The sequence below is a fragment of the Anomaloglossus baeobatrachus genome, chromosome 3 (genome assembly GCF_048569485.1).
Source record: "Anomaloglossus baeobatrachus isolate aAnoBae1 chromosome 3, aAnoBae1.hap1, whole genome shotgun sequence".
Taxonomy (NCBI): domain Eukaryota; kingdom Metazoa; phylum Chordata; class Amphibia; order Anura; family Aromobatidae; genus Anomaloglossus; species Anomaloglossus baeobatrachus.
This window is the reverse complement of record NC_134355.1, coordinates 508,898,875-508,917,728: the sequence shown is the minus strand read 5'-3', so window position 1 is coordinate 508,917,728 and position 18,854 is coordinate 508,898,875. Positions and strand designations below refer to the sequence as shown.

Below are 18,854 nucleotides of genomic sequence, written 5' to 3'. Positions count from 1 at the left end.
GTGCAGGAGATCAAAGTCTGCTGCTCCCAGCTTTCACAAGTCCCCCAGCAGAGCTCCAGAGCTGCCCGCACCTCCCCTGGACTCTGTAGTGTGTGTGTATGTGTATATATATATATATATATATATATATATATATATATATATATATATATATATATATATATATATATATATATATATATATATATATATATATATATATATATATATATATATATATATATATATATATATATATATATATATATATATATACACCCCCCCCCCCCCCGTATATTCGGATTATAAGACGCACCCCCTACTTTCCCCCAAAATTTGGGGGAACAAAAGTGCGTCTTATAAAGCGAAAAATACGGTATAAAGCCTGATAAATAGGCCTCATTGTTAAATTTGTTTTTTCCCCCAACAAGCAGTTGCGGCATAGACCACATCAATGGTGACAAAATTATTACAAATTAAAATATATTTATTTTGTCTGAAAAAAATACTCCATGACTAATCATCTCGAAAGAAAATCTGCAAACATACTACAGCGCTCAGCATAAATAAGTGCACCCAGATTGAAAAGTAAGATTTCAATCAATCTCTCACAGAACTTAAGAACTTACAAAATTTTGACAACTGAGTTTCATAAAACATTTTTTAACAGGATGAAAGTAAGGTTAAGAATATAACTTTCATTACAAAATCTTCAGTTTTATTCAAATTAGTTGATAAAAAAAATACAGACCACATCAAAAACTACTACATCTAGTATTTTGTTTGACCTCCATGACTTAAGGACAAACATCAAGTTTTCTAGGCATAGAATAAACAAGTTGGCGAATTATTACAACAGGTATCTTTTTCCATTTTTTAAGAAAGACCTCTTGATGCCAAGTTATGATCAACTTGTCTCTTCAGCATTCCCCATAGGTGTTCGATGAGGTTCCGATTAGGGGACATGCGTCGAAAAAAAGGGCAAAAATGATTCAGCAACCAAGTATGTCTCCTGATCTGAATTGAAATCAAACATCTATAGGGAATTCTGAAGAGACAAGATGATCGTCGCTCTGTCCAGCATCCTGGCTCTAAAAGAGGTCGTTCTTGAAGAATGGAAAAAACATAGATGTAGCAAAATGTCGCCAACTTGTTCATTCTGTGCTTAGACTTGCTGCGGTCCCCAAAAATCATGGAGATCATAGAAAATACTAGATGCAGTAGTTTTTGCTGTGGCGTGTACTCATTCTGCATCAACAAATTTGAGTGAAATGAAGACTTTGCAATTGAACTTATATTATTAACCTTACTTTAATGGATTTTTTTTTTTTCTAAGAAACTCAGTCTTTCAAAAATGTTCTTGTGTTGATTGAGATATTGAATAAAAATCCTACTTTTCAAAAGGTGATGTACTCATTTATGCTGAGCTCTTTGCATGTTCACACGCAACAGGGAATATTACCCACACAATTATACAAAAAGTGCAGCACAGATTTGACTTTTCTAATTTATTTCCTAATAAAACTCCATTTGTACACATGCAGACTAAAACCAATATGAAAGATTTCACATGTCTTTAAATAATCTTTAAATATACCAGTGTCTGCAATGTTTATATATATAAAAAAAAATAAGACCTTTTACAGCAAACCATTCACATAAGCTGTGTTCATACAACTGAAGATCAAAGTCCTTGGACTATGGTTCTTTAATGTCATACTGTGAAGGTATAATGTGCAAAAAGATATACACTCAAAGAAAACCAAAAATATTTGAAGAATGTCCATTTTATGCGGTCAAATGTTTTATAGTTACAAAAGCTTAGTTACAAAGTCCTTACAAACACTTATTTTCCTTCTGATCCTGGCATTCAGCGCCTGTGCCTGCTATGTCCAGAGTGACTACTACCATGATGTTTGCCTTTGTGTGACCTTTCAAATGAACGCGATCTCTCTCTCCTATCCCTGTGGTGGCCACGGTCATGTCTGTGCTTTTTGGAAGGATCGCTGTGTTCTCTGGATTTGCCTGGCGTGGGCGAATGTGACTTTTTCCGTTTATGGCCATGTCTGTTTGCGCCCCGCAAATCATCACCACGATGCTTTAGTTTGAGGTGTGGGGATGCATGATTGTGATGTCTTCGTGGGCTTTCACTGTGACTACGAGATCTGCTTCTTGATCTTGAGCTGTAAGTTCCAGATCGACTACGTCTATTGTTATAGCTAAAGGGGAGAAAAGAGGAAAAAAAACAAAACACTTTTATAGAAGTATGATTTTTTTTTCTAACATTTATCACTGCATACAGTACAATTTTTTTTTACTTTACATGGGATGCCATCGTTACACATTAGTGCCCTCCTACTTAAACTTTGTAACATTAAATTCAATACATTTTAATGAACTCTTGACCCATTCCCTTTTTAAAGTTTTATCAATAGCTGTATAAAATTAACTGGAGTAATTTGTTTTATATTTTTAGCCCCTTAATGACCGCGGGCAGTAATATGACGTCCCTGCGGTCATAGTATTAATCCCCACCTGCTGCTGCAGGCGGGGATCCACACAAATATCCGCTGATTTGTACAGCTGACGTGTGCCTCGCAGGTACGAGTGGAATTGCTATCCACCCGTACCTGTTAACCCCTTAAATGGCGCTGTCAAGATGTGACAGTGCCATGTGAACTGCGATCGCGGTAGATCTGTACTCACAGGTCGCCACCGGAAGTCACGTGATGTAATCACGTGGATTCGATTGTTGTCATGGTAGCACAGGATCATGTGAGGACTCCAGTAGCTCACATGACTAAGGTCCTGTAAGAAGCAGCAAAGTACTGCCTGTTACAAGAGATGATCATTTCTCCTGGTCTGAGCGATGCCGCTCTGATCAGGCGAAAAGAATAAGCGATCAGACAGCTGATCCTTATAGTCCCCTAAGGGACCCAGTAAAATAGAAAGAAAAAGAAAAAAAAATAAAGTTTTGAAAATTCCAAAACTGCAAAATTACGTTGTAATGCAATAATAGGCAATCAAAACGTAGCATTGGAGTAAAAATGGTACCATTAAAAAGGTCAGCCCGAGACACAAAAAATAAGCAGTCACTGAGACCTACATCCCGAAAAGAAGGGAATTTTGTTTACTTACCGTAAATTCCTTTTCTTCTAGCTCCAATTGGGAGACCCAGACACTTGGTGTATAGCTATGCCTCCGGAGGCCACACAAAGCATTACACTAAAAGTGTAAAGCCCCTCCCCTTCTGCCTATACACCCCCCGTGCATCACGGGCTCCTCAGTTTTGGTGCAAAAGCAAGAAGGAGGAAAAAAGTATAAATTGGTTTAAAGTAAATTCAATCCGAAGGAATATCGGAGAACTGAAACCATTCAACATGAACAACATGTGTACACAAAGAACAACAGCCCGAAGGGAACAGGGGCGGGTGCTGGGTCTCCCAATTGGAGCTAGAAGAAAAGGAATTTACGGTAAGTAAACAAAATTCCCTTCTTCTTTGTCGCTCCATTGGGAGACCCAGACACTTGGGACGTCCAAAAGCAGTCCCTGGGTGGGTAAATAATACCTCATAATAGAGCCGTAAACGGCTCCGTCCTACAGGTGGGCAACCGCCGCCTGAAGGACTCGCCTACCTAGGCTGGCATCTGCCGAAGCATAGGTATGCACCTGATAGTGTTTCGTGAAAGTGTGCAGGCTCGACCAGGTAGCCGCCTGACACACCTGCTGAGCCGTAGCCTGGTGCCGTAAGGCCCAGGACGCACCCACGGCCCTGGTAGAATGGGCCTTCAGCCCTGAGGGAACCGGAAGCCCCGAGGAACGATAAGCTTCGAGAATTGGTTCCTTGATCCACCGAGCCAGGGTTGATTTGGAAGCTTGTGACCCTTTACGCTGGCCAGCGACAAGGAAAAAGAGTGCATCCGAGCGGCGCAGGGGCGCCGTACGAGAAATGTAGAATCTGAGTGCTCTCACCAGATCTAACAAGTGCAAATCCTTTTCACATTGGTGAACTGGATGAGGACAAAGAAGGGAATTTTGTTTACTTACCGTAAATTCCTTTTCTTCTAGCTCCAATTGGGAGACCCAGACAATTGGGTGTATAGGCTATGCCTCCGGAGGCCGCACAAAGTATTACACTAAAAGTGTAAAGCCCCTCCCCTTCTGCCTATACACCCCCCGTGCTCCCACGGGCTCCTCAGTTTTGGTGCAAAAGCAAGAAGGAGGAAAAAGAATTATAAACTGGTTTAAAGTAACTTCAATCCGAAGGAATATCGGAGAACTGAAACCATTCAACATGAACCACATGTGTACACAAAAAAAACAAAAAAACAGGGGCGGGTGCTGGGTCTCCCAATTGGAGCTAGAAGAAAAGGAATTTACGGTAAGTAAACAAAATTCCCTTCTTCTTTGTCGCTCCATTGGGAGACCCAGACAATTGGGACGTCCAAAAGCAGTCCCTGGGTGGGTAAAATAATACCTCGTAAGAGCCGTAAAACGGCCTCTTCCTACAGGTGGGCAACCGCCGCCTGAAGGACTCGTCTACCTAGGCTGGCATCCGCCGAAGCATAGGTATGCACCTGATAGTGTTTCGTGAAAGTGTGCAGGCTCGACCAGGTAGCCGCCTGACACACCTGCTGAGCCGTAGCCTGGTGCCTCAAAGCCCAGGACGCGCCCACGGCTCTGGTAGAATGGGCCTTCGAGAATTGGCTCCTTGATCCACCGAGCCAGGGTTGATTTGGAAGCCTGTGACCCTTTACGCTGGCCAGCGACAAGGACAAAGAGTGCATCCGAGCGGCGCCGTACGAGAAATGTAGAGTCTGAGTGCTCTCACCAGATCTAACAAGTGCAAATCCTTTTCACATTGGTGAACTGGATGAGGACAAAAAGAAGGTAAGGAGATATCCTGATTGAGATGAAAGGGGGATACCACCTTAGGGAGAAATTCCGGAACCGGACGCAGAACCACCTTGTCCTGGTGAAACACCAGGAAAGGGGCTTTGCACGACAACGCTGCTAGCTCAGACACTCTCCGAAGAGAGGTGACTGCTACTAGGAAAACCACTTTCTGCGAAAGGCGTGAGAGAGAAATATCCCTCATTGGCTCGAATGGTGGTTTCTGAAGAACCCTCAGCACCTTGTTCAGGTCCCAGGGTTCTAACGGCCGCTTGTAAGGAGGAACGATGTGACAAACCCCCTGCAGGAACGTGCGTACCTGTGGAAGTCTAGCTAGGCGCTTCTGGAAAAACACAGAGAGCGCTGAGACTTGTCCCTTAAGGGAGCCGAGCGACAAACCCTTTTCCAGTCCAGATTGAAGGAAGGACAGAAAAGTGGGCAAGGCAAAAGGCCAGGGAGAAAAACCCTGAGCAGAGCACCACGACAGGAAAATTTTCCACGTCCTGTGGTAGATCTTGGCGGACGTTGGTTTCCTAGCCTGTCTCATAGTGGCAATGACCTCTTGAGATAATCCTGAAGACGCTAGGATCCAGGACTCAATGGCCACACAGTCAGGTTGAGGGCCGCAGAATTCAGATGGAAAAACGGCCCTTGAGACAGCAAGTCTGGTCGGTCTGGTAGTGCCCACGGTTGGCCGACTGTGAGATGCCACAGATCCGGGTACCACGACCTCCTCGGCCAGTCTGGAGCGACGAGGATGACGCGGCGGCAGTCGGCCCTGATCTTGCGTAACACCCTGGGCAACAGTGCCAGCGGAGGAAACACATAAGGGAGCTGAAACTGCGACCAATCCTGAACTAAGGCGTCTGCCGCCATAGCTCTGGGATCTTGAGACCGTGCCATGAACGTCGGTACCTTGTTGTTGTGTCGGGACGCCATGAGGTCGACGTCCGGCACCCCCCAACGGCAACAGATCTCCTGAAACACGTCCGGGTGAAGGGACCATTCCCCTGCGTCCATGCCCTGGCGACTGAGATAATCTGCTTCCCAGTTTTCCACGCCTGGGATGTGAACTGCAGAGATGGTGGAGGCCGTGGCTTCCACCCACATCAAGATCCGCCGGACTTCCTGGAAGGCTTGCCGACTGCGCGTGCCGCCTTGGTGGTTGATGTATGCCACCGCTGTGGAATTGTCCGACTGAATTCGGATCTGCTTGCCTTCCAGCCACTGCTGGAACGCTTTCAGGGCAAGGTACACTGCCCGTATTTCCAGAACATTGATCTGAAGTGAAGACTCTTGCCGGGTCCACGTACCCTGAGCCCTGTGGTGGAGAAAAACCGCTCCCCACCCTGACAGACTCGCGTCCGTCGTGACCACCTGCCAGGATGGGGGTAGGAAGGATTTCCCCTTCGATAATGAAGTGGGAAGAAGCCACCACCGAAGTGAAGCTTTGGTCGCCTGTGAGAGAGAGACGTTCCTGTCGAGGGACGTCGGCTTCCTGTCCCATTTGCGAAGGATGTCCCATTGAAGAGGACGCAGGTGAAACTGCGCGAAAGGGACTGCCTCCATTGCTGCCACCATCTTCCCCAGGAAGTGCAGGAGGCGCCTCAAGGGGTGTGCCTGACCTTGCAGGAGAGATTGTACCCCCTTCTGTAGCGACCGCTGCTTGATGAGCGGAAGCTTCACTATCGCTGAGAGGGTATGAAACTACATGCCAAGATATGTCAGCGATTGTGTCGGTGTCAGACTTGACTTTGGAAAATTGATGATCCACCCGAAACTCTGGAGAGTCTCCAGAGTAGCGTCGAGGCTGTGTTGGCATGCCTCCTGAGAGGGTGCCTTGATCAGGAGATCGTCCAAGTAAGGGATCACCGAGTGACCCTGAGAGTGGAGGACCGCTACTACAGTAGCCATAACCTTGGTGAAAACCCGTGGGGCTGTTGCCAGGCCGAACGGCAGTGCCACGAACTGCAGGTGTTCGTCTCTTATGGCGAAGCGCAAGAAGCGCTGGTGCTCTGGAGCAATCGGAACGTGGAGATAAGCATCTTTGATATCGATCGATGCAAGGAAATCTCCTTGGGACATTGAGGCGATGACGGAGCGGAGGGATTCCATCCGGAACCGCCTGGTCCTTACGTGTTTGTTGAGCAGTTTCAGGTCCAGGACAGGACGGAAAGACCCGTCCTTCTTTGGGACCACAAACAGGTTGGAGTAAAAACCGCGGCCCTGTTGCTGAAGAGGAACAGGGACCACCACTCCCTCTGCCTTCAGAGTGCCCAGCGCCTGCAGAAGAGCCTCGGCTCGCTCGGGAGGCGGGGATGACCTGAAGAATCGAGTCGGGGGACGAGAGGTGAACTCTATCTTGTAACCGTGAGACAGAATGTCTCTCACCCAGCGGTCTTTTACCCGTGGCAGCCAGGTGTCGCAAAAGCGGGAGAGCCTGCCACCGACCGAGGATGCGGATTGAGGAGGCCGAAAGTCATGAGGAAGCCGCTTTGGTAGCGGCACCTCCGGTGGTCTTTTTAGGACGTGACTTAGACCGCCATGAATCAGAGTTCCTTTGACCTTTGAGACCTTTTGGACGAGGAGAATTGGGACCTGCCCGCGCCCCGAAAGGACCGAAACCTCGACTGCCCCCTCCTCTGTTGGGGTATGTTCGGTTTGGGCTGGGGTAAGGATGTATCCTTTCCCTTGGATTGTTTGATGATTTCATCCAAACGCTCGCCAAACAACCGGTCGCCAGAAATTGGCAAACTAGTTAAGCGCTTTTTGGAAGCCGAATCTGCCTTCCATTCCCGTAGCCACAAGGCCCTGCGGACTACTACCGAATTGTCGGCTGCAACCGCCGTACGGCTCGCAGAGTCCAGGACAGCATTAATAGCGTAAGACGCCATTGCCGACGTCTGAGCGGTTATGGACGCCACCTGCGGCGCGAAACTGCGTGTGGCTGCGTCAATTTGCGCTTGACCTGCTGATATAGCCTGTAGCGCCCATACGGCTGCGAATGCTGGGGCAAAAGAAGCGCCGATAGCTTCATAGATGGATTTCAACCAGAGCTCCATCTGCCTGTCAGTGGCATCTTTGAGTGAAGCCCCATCTTCCACTGCAAGAATGGATCTAGCCGCCAGTCTGGAGATTGGAGGATCCACCTTGGACACTGAGTCCAACCTTTGACCACGTCAGGGGGAAAGGGATAACGTGTATCCTTAAGGCGCTTAGAAAAACGCTTATCTGGACAATCATGGTGATTCTGGACTGCCTCTCTGAAATCAGAGTGGTCCAGAAACATACTCTGTGTACGCTTGGGAAACCTGAAACGGAATTTCTCCTGCTGAGAAGCTGACTTCTCCACCGGAGGAGCTGAGGGAGAAATATCCAACATACGATTGATAGACGCAATAAGGTCGTTCACTATGGCGTCCCCGTCCGGAGTATCAAGATTGAGAGCGGCCTCAGGATCAGAATCCTGATCAGCTGTCTCCGCATCATCAACCAGAGATTCCCCCCGCTGAGACCCTGAACAATATGATGATGTCGAGGGAATTGCCAAGCGAGCTCGCTTAGTCGGTGTGGGACTGGGGTCTGTGTCAGAGCCCTCAGCCAGGTTTCTATGAGAATCCCCGGGGGGACATTGTTGGTCCAACTGAGGGGGGCCAGGGAACAATGATTCAACAGAGTCCCTGTGCTGAGATACCGGTCTGGACTGCAAGGCTTCTAGTATCTTAGCCATAGTCTCAGAGAGTTTATCCTTAAAGACTGCAAACTCCGTCCCTGTCACCTGGACTGTGTCAGCAGGTGGAGCCCCCTGGGCCCCCCCTAGCAGAGGCTCCGGCTGAGTAAGTGCAGCAGGGGCCGAGCAGTGCACACAGTGAGGGTCAGTGGAACCTGCCGGTAGCGGCGTCGTACATGCGGCGCAGGCAGCATAGTAAGCCTGTGTTTTGGCACCCCTGCCTTTTGTGGGCGCCATGCTATTGTCTTCCCTGAGTAACACAATGGGGAATATAGCCAGAAATCAACTGTGCACTATACAGTGTAAAATATATACCATAAACATATAATTACACTTCTGCACAATGGGGGCTAGCACCACAGGTGCTGCTTACCACCCGCTTAAAGCGGTTGTGAGGCCACCAGAATCCCTGCCTGGGTCTCCCAGAATTTGTCCCCCTCTGCAGCGTCCGAGGAGCTGACAGGAATGGCTGCCGGCGTCCTGAAAAGAGGAGGGAGCCGTGGGCGTGACCCACAAAGTGCGGGAATTGGTGCCTCACAGTGCACAGTGAGGGGGGTGGAGTATGCAAAGCATGCTCCAGCCCTCACTGCTGCTCGTCTGTACAGCGTCCCGCCCTTCCCCTGCCTGTCAGGGCTGTGGGCGGGAGGAGGAAACACTAGGCCGTACAAGCCGGGGACTCAAGTAATAAGCGCGGCTGCCATAAAAGCGCGGCCGCGCGGAAGTCCCCGGGCGCACTACAAGTCCCAGCCGCGCCTCAGTGTTAAAAACATGGCGGCGGCGGTAGTGCGGTAGTCCCCCTACATAAACACACTCAGCGACGCTGAGTGTGTAATGGCACATTAACCCGGTCAGCGCCGCGGTCCCCGGTGCACTAGCACACCCAGCAATGCTGGAGTGTTGCTGTGCGCGGTCCCCACAGGGACACAGAGTACCTCCAAGTAGCAGGGCCATGTCCCTGTACGATACCCGGCTCCTATCCAGCAGGCTCCCAGGAGTTGTGGATGAAGCACTGTCTCAGTGCCTGGAGACCGATAGGATCCCACTTCACCCAGAGCCCTAAGGGGGATGGGGAAGGAAAACAGCATGTGGGCTCCAGCCTCCGTACCCGCAATGGATACCTCAACCTTAACAACACCGCCGACAAGAGTGGGGTGAGAAGGGAGCATGCTGGGGGCCCTATATGGGCCCACTTTTCTTCCATCCGACATAGTCAGCAGCTGCTGCTGACTAATCTGTGGAGCTGTGCTGTGCATGTCTGCCTCCTTCGCACAAAGCAAAAAACTGAGGAGCCCGTGGGAGCACGGGGGGTGTATAGGCAGAAGGGGAGGGGCTTTACACTTTTAGTGTAATACTTTGTGCGGCCTCCGGAGACATAGCCTATACACCCAATTGTCTGGGTCTCCCAATGGAGCGACAAAGAAAAGAGGGTAAGGAGATATCCTGATTGAGATGAAAGGGGGATACCACCTTAGGGAGAAATTCCGGAACCGGACGCAGAACCACCTTATCCTGGTGAAACACCAGGAAAGGGGCCTTGCACGACAACGCTGCTAGCTCAGACACTCTCCGAAGTGAAGTGACTGCTACCAGGAAGACCACTTTCTGCGAAAGGCGTGAGAGAGAAATATCCCTCATTGGCTCGAACGGTGGTTTCTGAAGAGCCATCAGCACCCTGTTCAGATCTCAGGGTTCTAACGGACGCTTGTAAGGAGGGACGATGTGACAAACCCCCTGCAGGAACGTGCGTACCTGTGGAAGTCTGGCTAGGCGCTTCTGAAAAAACACAGAGCGCAGAGACTTGTCCCTTAAAGGAGCCGAGCGACAAACCCTTTTCCAATCCGGATTGAAGGAAGGACAGAAAAGTGGGCAAGGTAAATGGCCAGGGAGAAAAACCCTGAGCAGAGCACCATGACAGGAATATCTTCCACGTCCTGTGGTAGATCTTGGCGGACGTTGGTTTCCTAGCCTGTCTCATAGTGGCAATGACCTCTTGGGATAACCCTGAATACGCTAGGATCCAGGACTCAATGGCCACACAGTCAGGTTGAGGGCCGCAGAATTCAGATGGAAAAACGGCCCTTGAGACAGCAAGTCTGGTCGGTCTGGTAGTGCCCACGGTTGGCCGACCGTGAGATGCCACAGATCCGGGTACCACGACCTCCTCGGCCAGTCTGGAGCGACGAGGATGGCGCGGCGGCAGTCGGCCCTGATCTTGCGTAACACTCTGGGCAACAGTGCCAGAGGAGGAAACACAAGGGAGTTGAAACTGCGACCAATCCTGAACTAAGGCGTCTGCCGCCAGAGCTCTGTGATCTTGAGACCGTGCCATGAACGTCGGGACCTTGTTGTTGTGCCGGGACGCCATTAGGTCGACGTCCGGCATGCCCCAGCGGCAACAGATCTCCTGAAACACGTCCGGGTGAAGGGACCATTCCCCTGCGTCCATGCCCTGGCGACTGAGAAAATCTGCTTCCCAGTTTTCTACGCCCGGGATGTGAACTTCGGATATGGTGGAGGCTGTGGCTTCCACCCATAGCAGAATCCGCCGGACCTCCTGGAAGGCTTGCCGACTGCGTGTCCCGCCTTGGTGGTTGATGTATGCCACCGCTGTGGAGTTGTCCGACTGAATTCGGATGTTTGCCTTCCAGCCACGGCTGGAACGCCTTTAGGGCAAGATACACTGCCCTTATCTCCAGAACATTGATCTGAAGGGAGGACTCTGTCTGAGTCCAAGTACCCTGAGCCCTGTGGTGGAGAAAGACAGCTCCCCACCCTGACAGGCTCGCGTCCGTCGTGACCACCGCCCAGGATGGGGGCAGGAAGGATTTCCCCTTCGACAGAGAAGTGGGGAGAAGCCACCACTGAAGGGAAGCCTTGGCTGCCCGCGAAAGGGAGACGTTCCTGTCGAGTGACGTCGACTTCCTGTCCCATTTGCGGAGAATGTCCCATTGAAGTGGGCGCAGATGAAACTGCGCAAAAGGAACTGCCTCCATTGCTGCTACCATCTTCCCTAGGAAGTGCATGAGGCGCCTCAGGGGGTGTGACTGGCCTTGAAGGAGAGATTGCACCCCTGTCTGTAGTGAACGCTGTTTGTTCAGCGGAAGCTTCACTATCGCTGAGAGAGTATGAAACTCCATGCCAAGATATGTCAGTGATTGGGCCGGTGTCAGATTTGACTTTGGAAAATTGATGATCCACCCGAAACTCTGGAGAGTCTCCAGAGCAATGTTCAGGCTGTGTTGGCATGCCCCTTGAGAGGGTGCCTTGACAAGCAGATCGTCTAAGTAAGGGATCACCGAGTGTCCCTGAGAGTGTAGGATTGCCACCACTGCTGCCATAATCTTGGTGAAGACCCGTGGGGCTGTCGCCAGGCCAAAAGGCAGTGCCACGAACTGAAGATGTTCGTCCCCTATGGCGAAACGCAGGAAGCGCTGATGCTCTGGTGCAATCGGTACGTGGAGATAAGCATCTTTGATGTCGATTGATGCCAGGAAATCTCCTTGGGACATTGAGGCGATGACGGAGCGGAGCGATTCCATCCGGAACCGCCTGGTTTTTACATGCTTGTTGAGCAGTTTTAGGTCCAGAACAGGACGGAAGGATCCGTCCTTTTTTGGCACCACGAACAAGTTGGAGTAAAAACCGTGACCCCGTTGCTGAAGAGGAACCGGGATCACCACTCCTTCTGCCTTCAGGGTGCACACCGCCTGCAGAAGAGCATCGGCTCTTTCGGGGGGCGGAGATGTTCTGAAGAAACGAGGCGGAGGACGAGAGCTGAACTCTATCCTGTAACCTCGAGATAGGATGTCTCTCACCCATCGGTCTTTTACCTGTGGCAGCCAGGCGTCGCAAAAGCGGGAGAGCCTGCCACCGACCGAGGATGCGGTTTGAGGAGGCCGAAAGTCATGAGGAGGCCGCTTTGGGAGCGGTTCCTCCGGCGGTCTTTTTAGGACGTGACTTAGACCGCCATGAATCGGAGGTCCTCTGATCTTTGAGGCCTTTTGGACGAGGAGAATTGAGACCTGTCCGCGGTCCGAAAGGACCGAAACCTCGATTGTACCTTCCGTGGTTGAGGTCTGTTTGGTTTGGACTGGGGTAAGGATGAGTCCTTTCCCTTGGATTGTTTAATGATTTCATCCAATCGCTCACCAAACAAGCGGTCGCCAGACAATGGCAAACCGGTTAAGAACTTTTTGGAAGCAGAGTCTGCCTTCCATTCACGTAGCCACATGGCTCTGCGGACTACCACCGAATTGGCGGATGCTACCGCCGTACGGCTCGCAGAGTCCAGGATAGCATTAATGGCGTAGGATGCAAACGCCGACGCCTGAGAGGTTAAGGACACCACTTGCGGGGCAGATGTACGTGTGACTGTATTAATCTGCGCCTGACAAGCTGAGATAGCTTGGAGTGCCCATACGGCTGCGAATGCTGGAGCAAAAGACGCGCCGATAGCCTCATAGATGGATTTCAACCATAGTTCCATCTGTCTGTCAGTGGCATCTTTGAGCAAAGCCCCATCTTCCACTGCAACTATGGATCTAGCCGCCAGTCTGGAGATTGGAGGATCCACCTTAGGACACTGAGTCCAGCCCTTGACAACATCAGGGGGGAAGGGATAACGTGTATCCTTAAGGCGCTTGGAAAAACGCTTGTCTGGACAGTCTCGGTTTTTCTGGACTGCCTCTCTGAAGTCAGAGTGATCCAGAAACGTACTCAATGTACGCTTGGGAAACCTGAAACGGAATTTCTCCTGAGAAGCTGACTCCTCAATTGTAGGAGCTGGGGGAGAAATATCCAACACCTGATTGATGGTCGCTATAAGGTCATTCACTACAGCGTCACCTTCAGGCGTATCAAGGTTGAGAGCGGCTTCAGGATCAGAATCCTGATCTGTTACCTCCGCTTCATCCTCCAGAGAGTCCTGCTGAGACCCTGAACAGTGTGATGAGGTGGAGGGAATTTCCCAGCGACCCCGCTTGGGCGGCCTGGGACTGCGGTCCGTGTCAGAGACCTCACCCTGGGACCTATGGGTCACCCCAGGGGCACTTTGCTGTTCCAATTGAGGGGGACCAGGGGTCAAAGATTGAACAGTGCCCGGGGCCTGAATCACCGGTCTGGACTGTAAGGCTTCTAGTATTTTAGCAGACCATTTATCCATACTCTCAGACAGTTTGTCAGCAAAAGCTGCAAACTCCGTCCCTGTCACCTGGACAGTGGTAGCAGGTGGTTCCACCTGGGCCACCAGTAGCAGAGGCTCCGGCTGAGTAAGTGCCACAGGGGCCGAGCATTGCACACAATGAGGGTCAGTGGAACCTGCCGGTAGTCTAGCTGCACATGAGGTACAGGTTGCAAAGTACGCCTGTGCTTTGGCACCCTTGCTTTTTGCGGACGACATGCTGTTGTCTCCTCTGAGAACAATCCAGGAGGGTATATAGCCAAAAATCAACAGAGCGACCGTACAGTGCAAATGTATAGCCTAAAAGCCTATATATATATATATATATATATATATATATATATATATATATATATATATATATATATATATATACACACACTTCGGCACTCAGTGGAGCCAGCACCAGAGGTGCTGCTTACCGACCGCTCAGAGCGGTTGTGTGATCACCAGATTCCCTGCCTGGGTCTCCCTGTGTTGTCTCTCCTCTCCAGCGTCTGAATCGCTGACAGGAATGGCTGCCGGCGTTCTGTGGGGAGGAGGGGACCGTGGGCGTGCCCAAGAAAGTGCGGGAATCTAGTGCCCCAGTGTACTGAGTGAGGGGGGAGGAGGATACTATGTATGCTCCAGCCCTCAGCGCTGACGATGTGTGCAGCGTCCCGCCCTTCCCCTGACTGGCAGGCCTGTGGGCGGGAATATGCGATACTAGGCCGCAGAAGCCGGGGACTAAAGTTATAAGCGCGGCCGGCAATAAGCGCGGCCGCGCGGTAGTCCCCGGCGCACTAACACACCCAGCAGTGCTGCAATGTGTATGGCACAAGCGCTCCATGCGCGGTCCCCACGGGGACACAGAGTACCTCACAGTAGCAGGGCCTTGTCCCTGACGATACCCAGCTCCTATCCAGCAGATTCCCAGGGGCTGCGGAGGGAGCACGGTCCCAGTGCCTGGAGACCGATCCGGATCCCACTTCACCCAGAGCCCATAAGGGATGGGGAAGGAAAACAGCATGTGGCTCCTGCCTGTGTACCCGCAATGGGTACCTCAACCTTAACAACACCGCCGACAAAGTGGGGTGAGAAGGGAGCATGCTGGGGGCCCTGTTATGGGCCCTCTTTTCTTCCATCCGACCTAGTCAGCAGCTGCTGCTGACTAAGTTGTGGAGCTATGCGTGGATGTCAGCCTCCTTCGCACAAAGCATAAAAACTGAGGAGCCCGTGATGCACGGGGTGTGTATAGGCAGAAGGGGAGGGGCTTTACACTTTTAGTGTAATGCTTTGTGTGGCCTCCGGAGGCATAGCTATACACCAAGTGTCTGGGTCTCCCAATGGAGCGACAAAGAAATGAAAACGCTAAGGGTCGTGGAAAATGGCGCAAAACATAAGCCACTTTTTTTGGTCAAACTTCTGACTCGCACCGACCTCAGACATCACACCCACACATCAGTTTTACCATATAGTGAACACAGTGAATAAAATATCTCAAAACCAATAGTGCAATCGCACTTTCTGCATTTGGAATTTTTTTTTTGACATTTTACAGTACACTATAATGGTAAAACTCAGTTTCATTTAAAAGTACAGCTCGTTCTGCAAAAAAAAAAAAAAAAAAAAAAAAAAAAAAAAAAAGCCCTCACATGACCAGATTGACTGAAAAATAAAAAAGTTACGTCTCTCGGAAGGAAGGCGAATAAAAAGACGTAAAGTGCAAAATCGGCCGGTCGTGAAGGGATTAAAAGGGAACCTGTCAGGTGCTCTGTGCCCTCCAACCCAGTAGCATTCATGGCTGTATGTCAAAATTCCCTGCTTAACTAGCCCTGTATAAGGTTATTTACTAAAATCAGTGTTTTAAAAAAAAAAAAAAAAAAAAAAAAAAAGCATTTAGAAATTGTGCTGTTCCTATGCTAATAAGGCCTTTGACTAGTCAATGGGTCGTTAGTTTTCACAGCCTAGTCTGCCCTCTTTCCATGTTATCACACCCCTGTGGGAGTGAGAACATGAATTCCAAGAACCAGCGTCATCGCTGCTCCTGGAAATCTTGTGCATGTGCCAGGCTCATTTCGGCAGTCAGTGGGCCTCTGAAGCTGGGTGTACTTCCTGGGTGGCTGGCCCAGCTTCAGGGAGGCGCACTGCACATGATTGGAAAAACAGCTTCTGCCATGGGGGTCTGCCATTCTTATTTGCTGGTGTGTAATAGCACAAATCTTAAATTATAGCAAATGCGACAGCGCCAGAATATAAGACACTATTGGTATCTGACCTGATGTCCTATGCTGTGATTGCCTCAGTTATCAACTGGTCAAGCCCCCCGGGGTGCCCAATTTACAGCTGTAGATGGAGCCTTAGAGATTTTAAGGACTGTGATTTGAGCAGAGCCGCCATGGCAATGTGGTACTCAGATCACAGTAATAACAGATGCGTGGTGATCACAGGTTAGGGGACCAGCATTGCGGTGCAGATTTCATCCAGTGCTGTGTACCCACTGTAAGATGAAGCCTCTGCCACAGCCCTGATGCGTGCTGACTGGTAAGTAAAGTGATCAGGGAGCTGCAGCCGCAATGACATGACAGCATCGCTCAAATCCCAGTAACTGTTTACTGAGCCATGTATCTAATTGGAATCATGTCAGATACAGTCTGCCGAATCTAATGCTACAATGTGTGATACTGACTGCTGCACTGTGTAATTACTGCGATTTAAGCGCTGCAGCCAAGGATAAGACAGCTCCTCGAGCTCTGTGAAGACCGGTAAACAGTGCAGTGCCAACTAAGTGCCCCCTCCCCCCCAACGTCTCCTCCTGTAGCTTCAACTGCTGCAACTAGCACCTGTTTCTAGGACCAAGTTTCCCAAGTACACAGCATTCCCAGGAACTAACAAAAACATCTATAAAAATAAACAAAAAAACCCCCAAAACATCATATGTGGCACTGTCGCACCCACAAAGCAAAGTCTACCATAATGTGTATGCAGCGAGGCCGCGCCCACTAGTCTGGTTCTGGCCGGGTACATATATATCGCACAACTGCGGTCACATGACAGCCATTCCCAGCTCAGAAACAGACAAATCTTTTCAGGTGTGCGCGATGTGAGGATTTATAAGTGTGCAGTCAAATAAAGTGACTGAGGGACCACAGACATATTAGACCGGACAACCCCTTTAAAAGGGGAATTAATCCTTACTCAGGAGATGGTTCATGAACAGTTATTCTTCTGTGTAAGAGCTTATCTATATATATAATTGCCTTATTCTGTCTGTCTGTCTTGCTCCAAAATTGTGTCCTTACGGTGACACAAAGCTGATTGGCCGCTGTGCTCGCCATGGCCCCGCCCCCCCACACGGATTGGCCGCTCGCCCAGGCTGCGCCCCCACACGGATTGGCCGGCCGCTCGCCCAGGCTCCGCACCCCCCCACAGATTGGCCTCTCTCCCCGGCACCCTGCAGGCATTGGCAACTCGGACACGCCCCGCCCCCCTCATGCAATGCACGCTAGCTCTGCCCCCCCCTCCCCCGCATTCCCCGAACCGACAGCTACGACTACCAGGTGAGTACTGTACCCCTGGGAGCCCACATCAGCGTACGCCGCCAAACCAGCCGACACATACCCTCGCATTGCTGGGGCTGGCCGGCATATGCTGGTGTGGGCTCCCGTGCGAGCGGGGGACGAGATGCGCTGGTAACCATGGTAGTATAGTTACCAGCGCATCAAGGTCCTGCAGCGGCGAAAAATACACACACGCATACACAACAGCACACGCACACACACACACACACACACACACACACACACACACACACACACACACACACACACATCACATCGCATCCACATACTCACAACATCCTGGGATATCGCTTGCTTCTCGGCGGCGATATTGTGCTGTCAGCTTCCAGGACCTGCCGGAGGATCACATGGCCAGAAGCATGTGGTGTCTCCGGATGTTGTGAGTATGAGCGCGTATGTGCAATATCGTCAATGTGTGTGTGTGTGAGTGTATGCGATCGGGTGTGTGTGAGTGTATGCGATCGGATCTGTGTCGGCAGAGGAGCACGGCGTGCTGGAGGAGGCTGGGATGGGGAGGCTGAGAGAAGAGAGGCTGATGCTGGGAGGAGAGAGGCTGATGCTGGGAGGAGAGAGGCTGATGCTGGGAGGAGAGAGGCTGATGCTGGGAGGAGAGAGGCTGATGCTGGGAGGAGAGAGGCTGATGCTTGGAGGAGAGAGGCTGATGCTTGGAGGAGAGAGGCTGATGCTTGGAGGAGAGAGGCTGATGCTGGTGCAGCATGGGGGATGGAGCACGATGGGGGGTGCGCAGCATGGGGGATGGAGCACGTTTGGGAGTGCGGAGTATGGCGGACGGAGCACGTTTGGGAGTGCGCAGCATGGCGGATGGAGCACGTTTGGGAGTGCGCAGCATGGCGGATGGAGCACGTTTGGGAGTGCGCAGCATGGGAGATGGAGCACGATGGGGGGTGCGCAGCATAGGGGATGGAGCACGATGGGGAGTGCGCTGCATGGGGGATGGAGCACGATGGGAAGTGCACACCTCCCCCCAACACACACACACGCGCACTGCACAACAGACCACACACACACTGGGAACCACAAACAACTGCCCTACACAGACATCCACACACACAGACAACGCTGCACACACAAATATACGCACATACCGCACAACACACACATTGCACAAAACATACCTCCCCCCAAAACACACAGTGCTCCACAAACCGCGCAACACACACACAACGCTACAGACACAGCGCTCCACAAACAACGCAACACATACAACACCGCTCTCACCCCCCGTCACACCCAGACAACACCCAGAACATGTACAGCGCCCTACACAAACACTTGGTAACTACACACAACAACAAACATACATACATACATACATATATATATGTATGTAACAAAAATCATACATGAACTACACAAAACGTAAATTCTAGAATACCCGATGCATAGAATCGGGCCACCTTCTAGTCTATATATATAATTGCCTTATTCTGTCTGTCTGTCTTGCTCCAAAATTGTGTCCTTACGGTGACACAAAGCCGATTGGCCGCTGGG

At 50.6% G+C, this 18,854-nt stretch overlaps 1 protein-coding gene across 1 annotated transcript in view; it reads right to left on the bottom strand.

Annotated features, from left to right (window-relative positions):
- Window positions 1-1,472: 1,472 nt before the first annotated feature.
- The window catches only part of CCNL1 (cyclin L1), a 91,770-nt gene continuing 74,388 nt past the window's right edge, over window positions 1,473-18,854 (bottom strand). Inside the window, exon 11 of the mRNA XM_075340703.1 lies at window positions 1,473-2,198. Within this exon, the coding sequence (XP_075196818.1) occupies window positions 1,850-2,198 (349 nt within the window). The 3' untranslated portion in view covers window positions 1,473-1,849. The remainder of the gene's footprint in view (window positions 2,199-18,854) is intronic.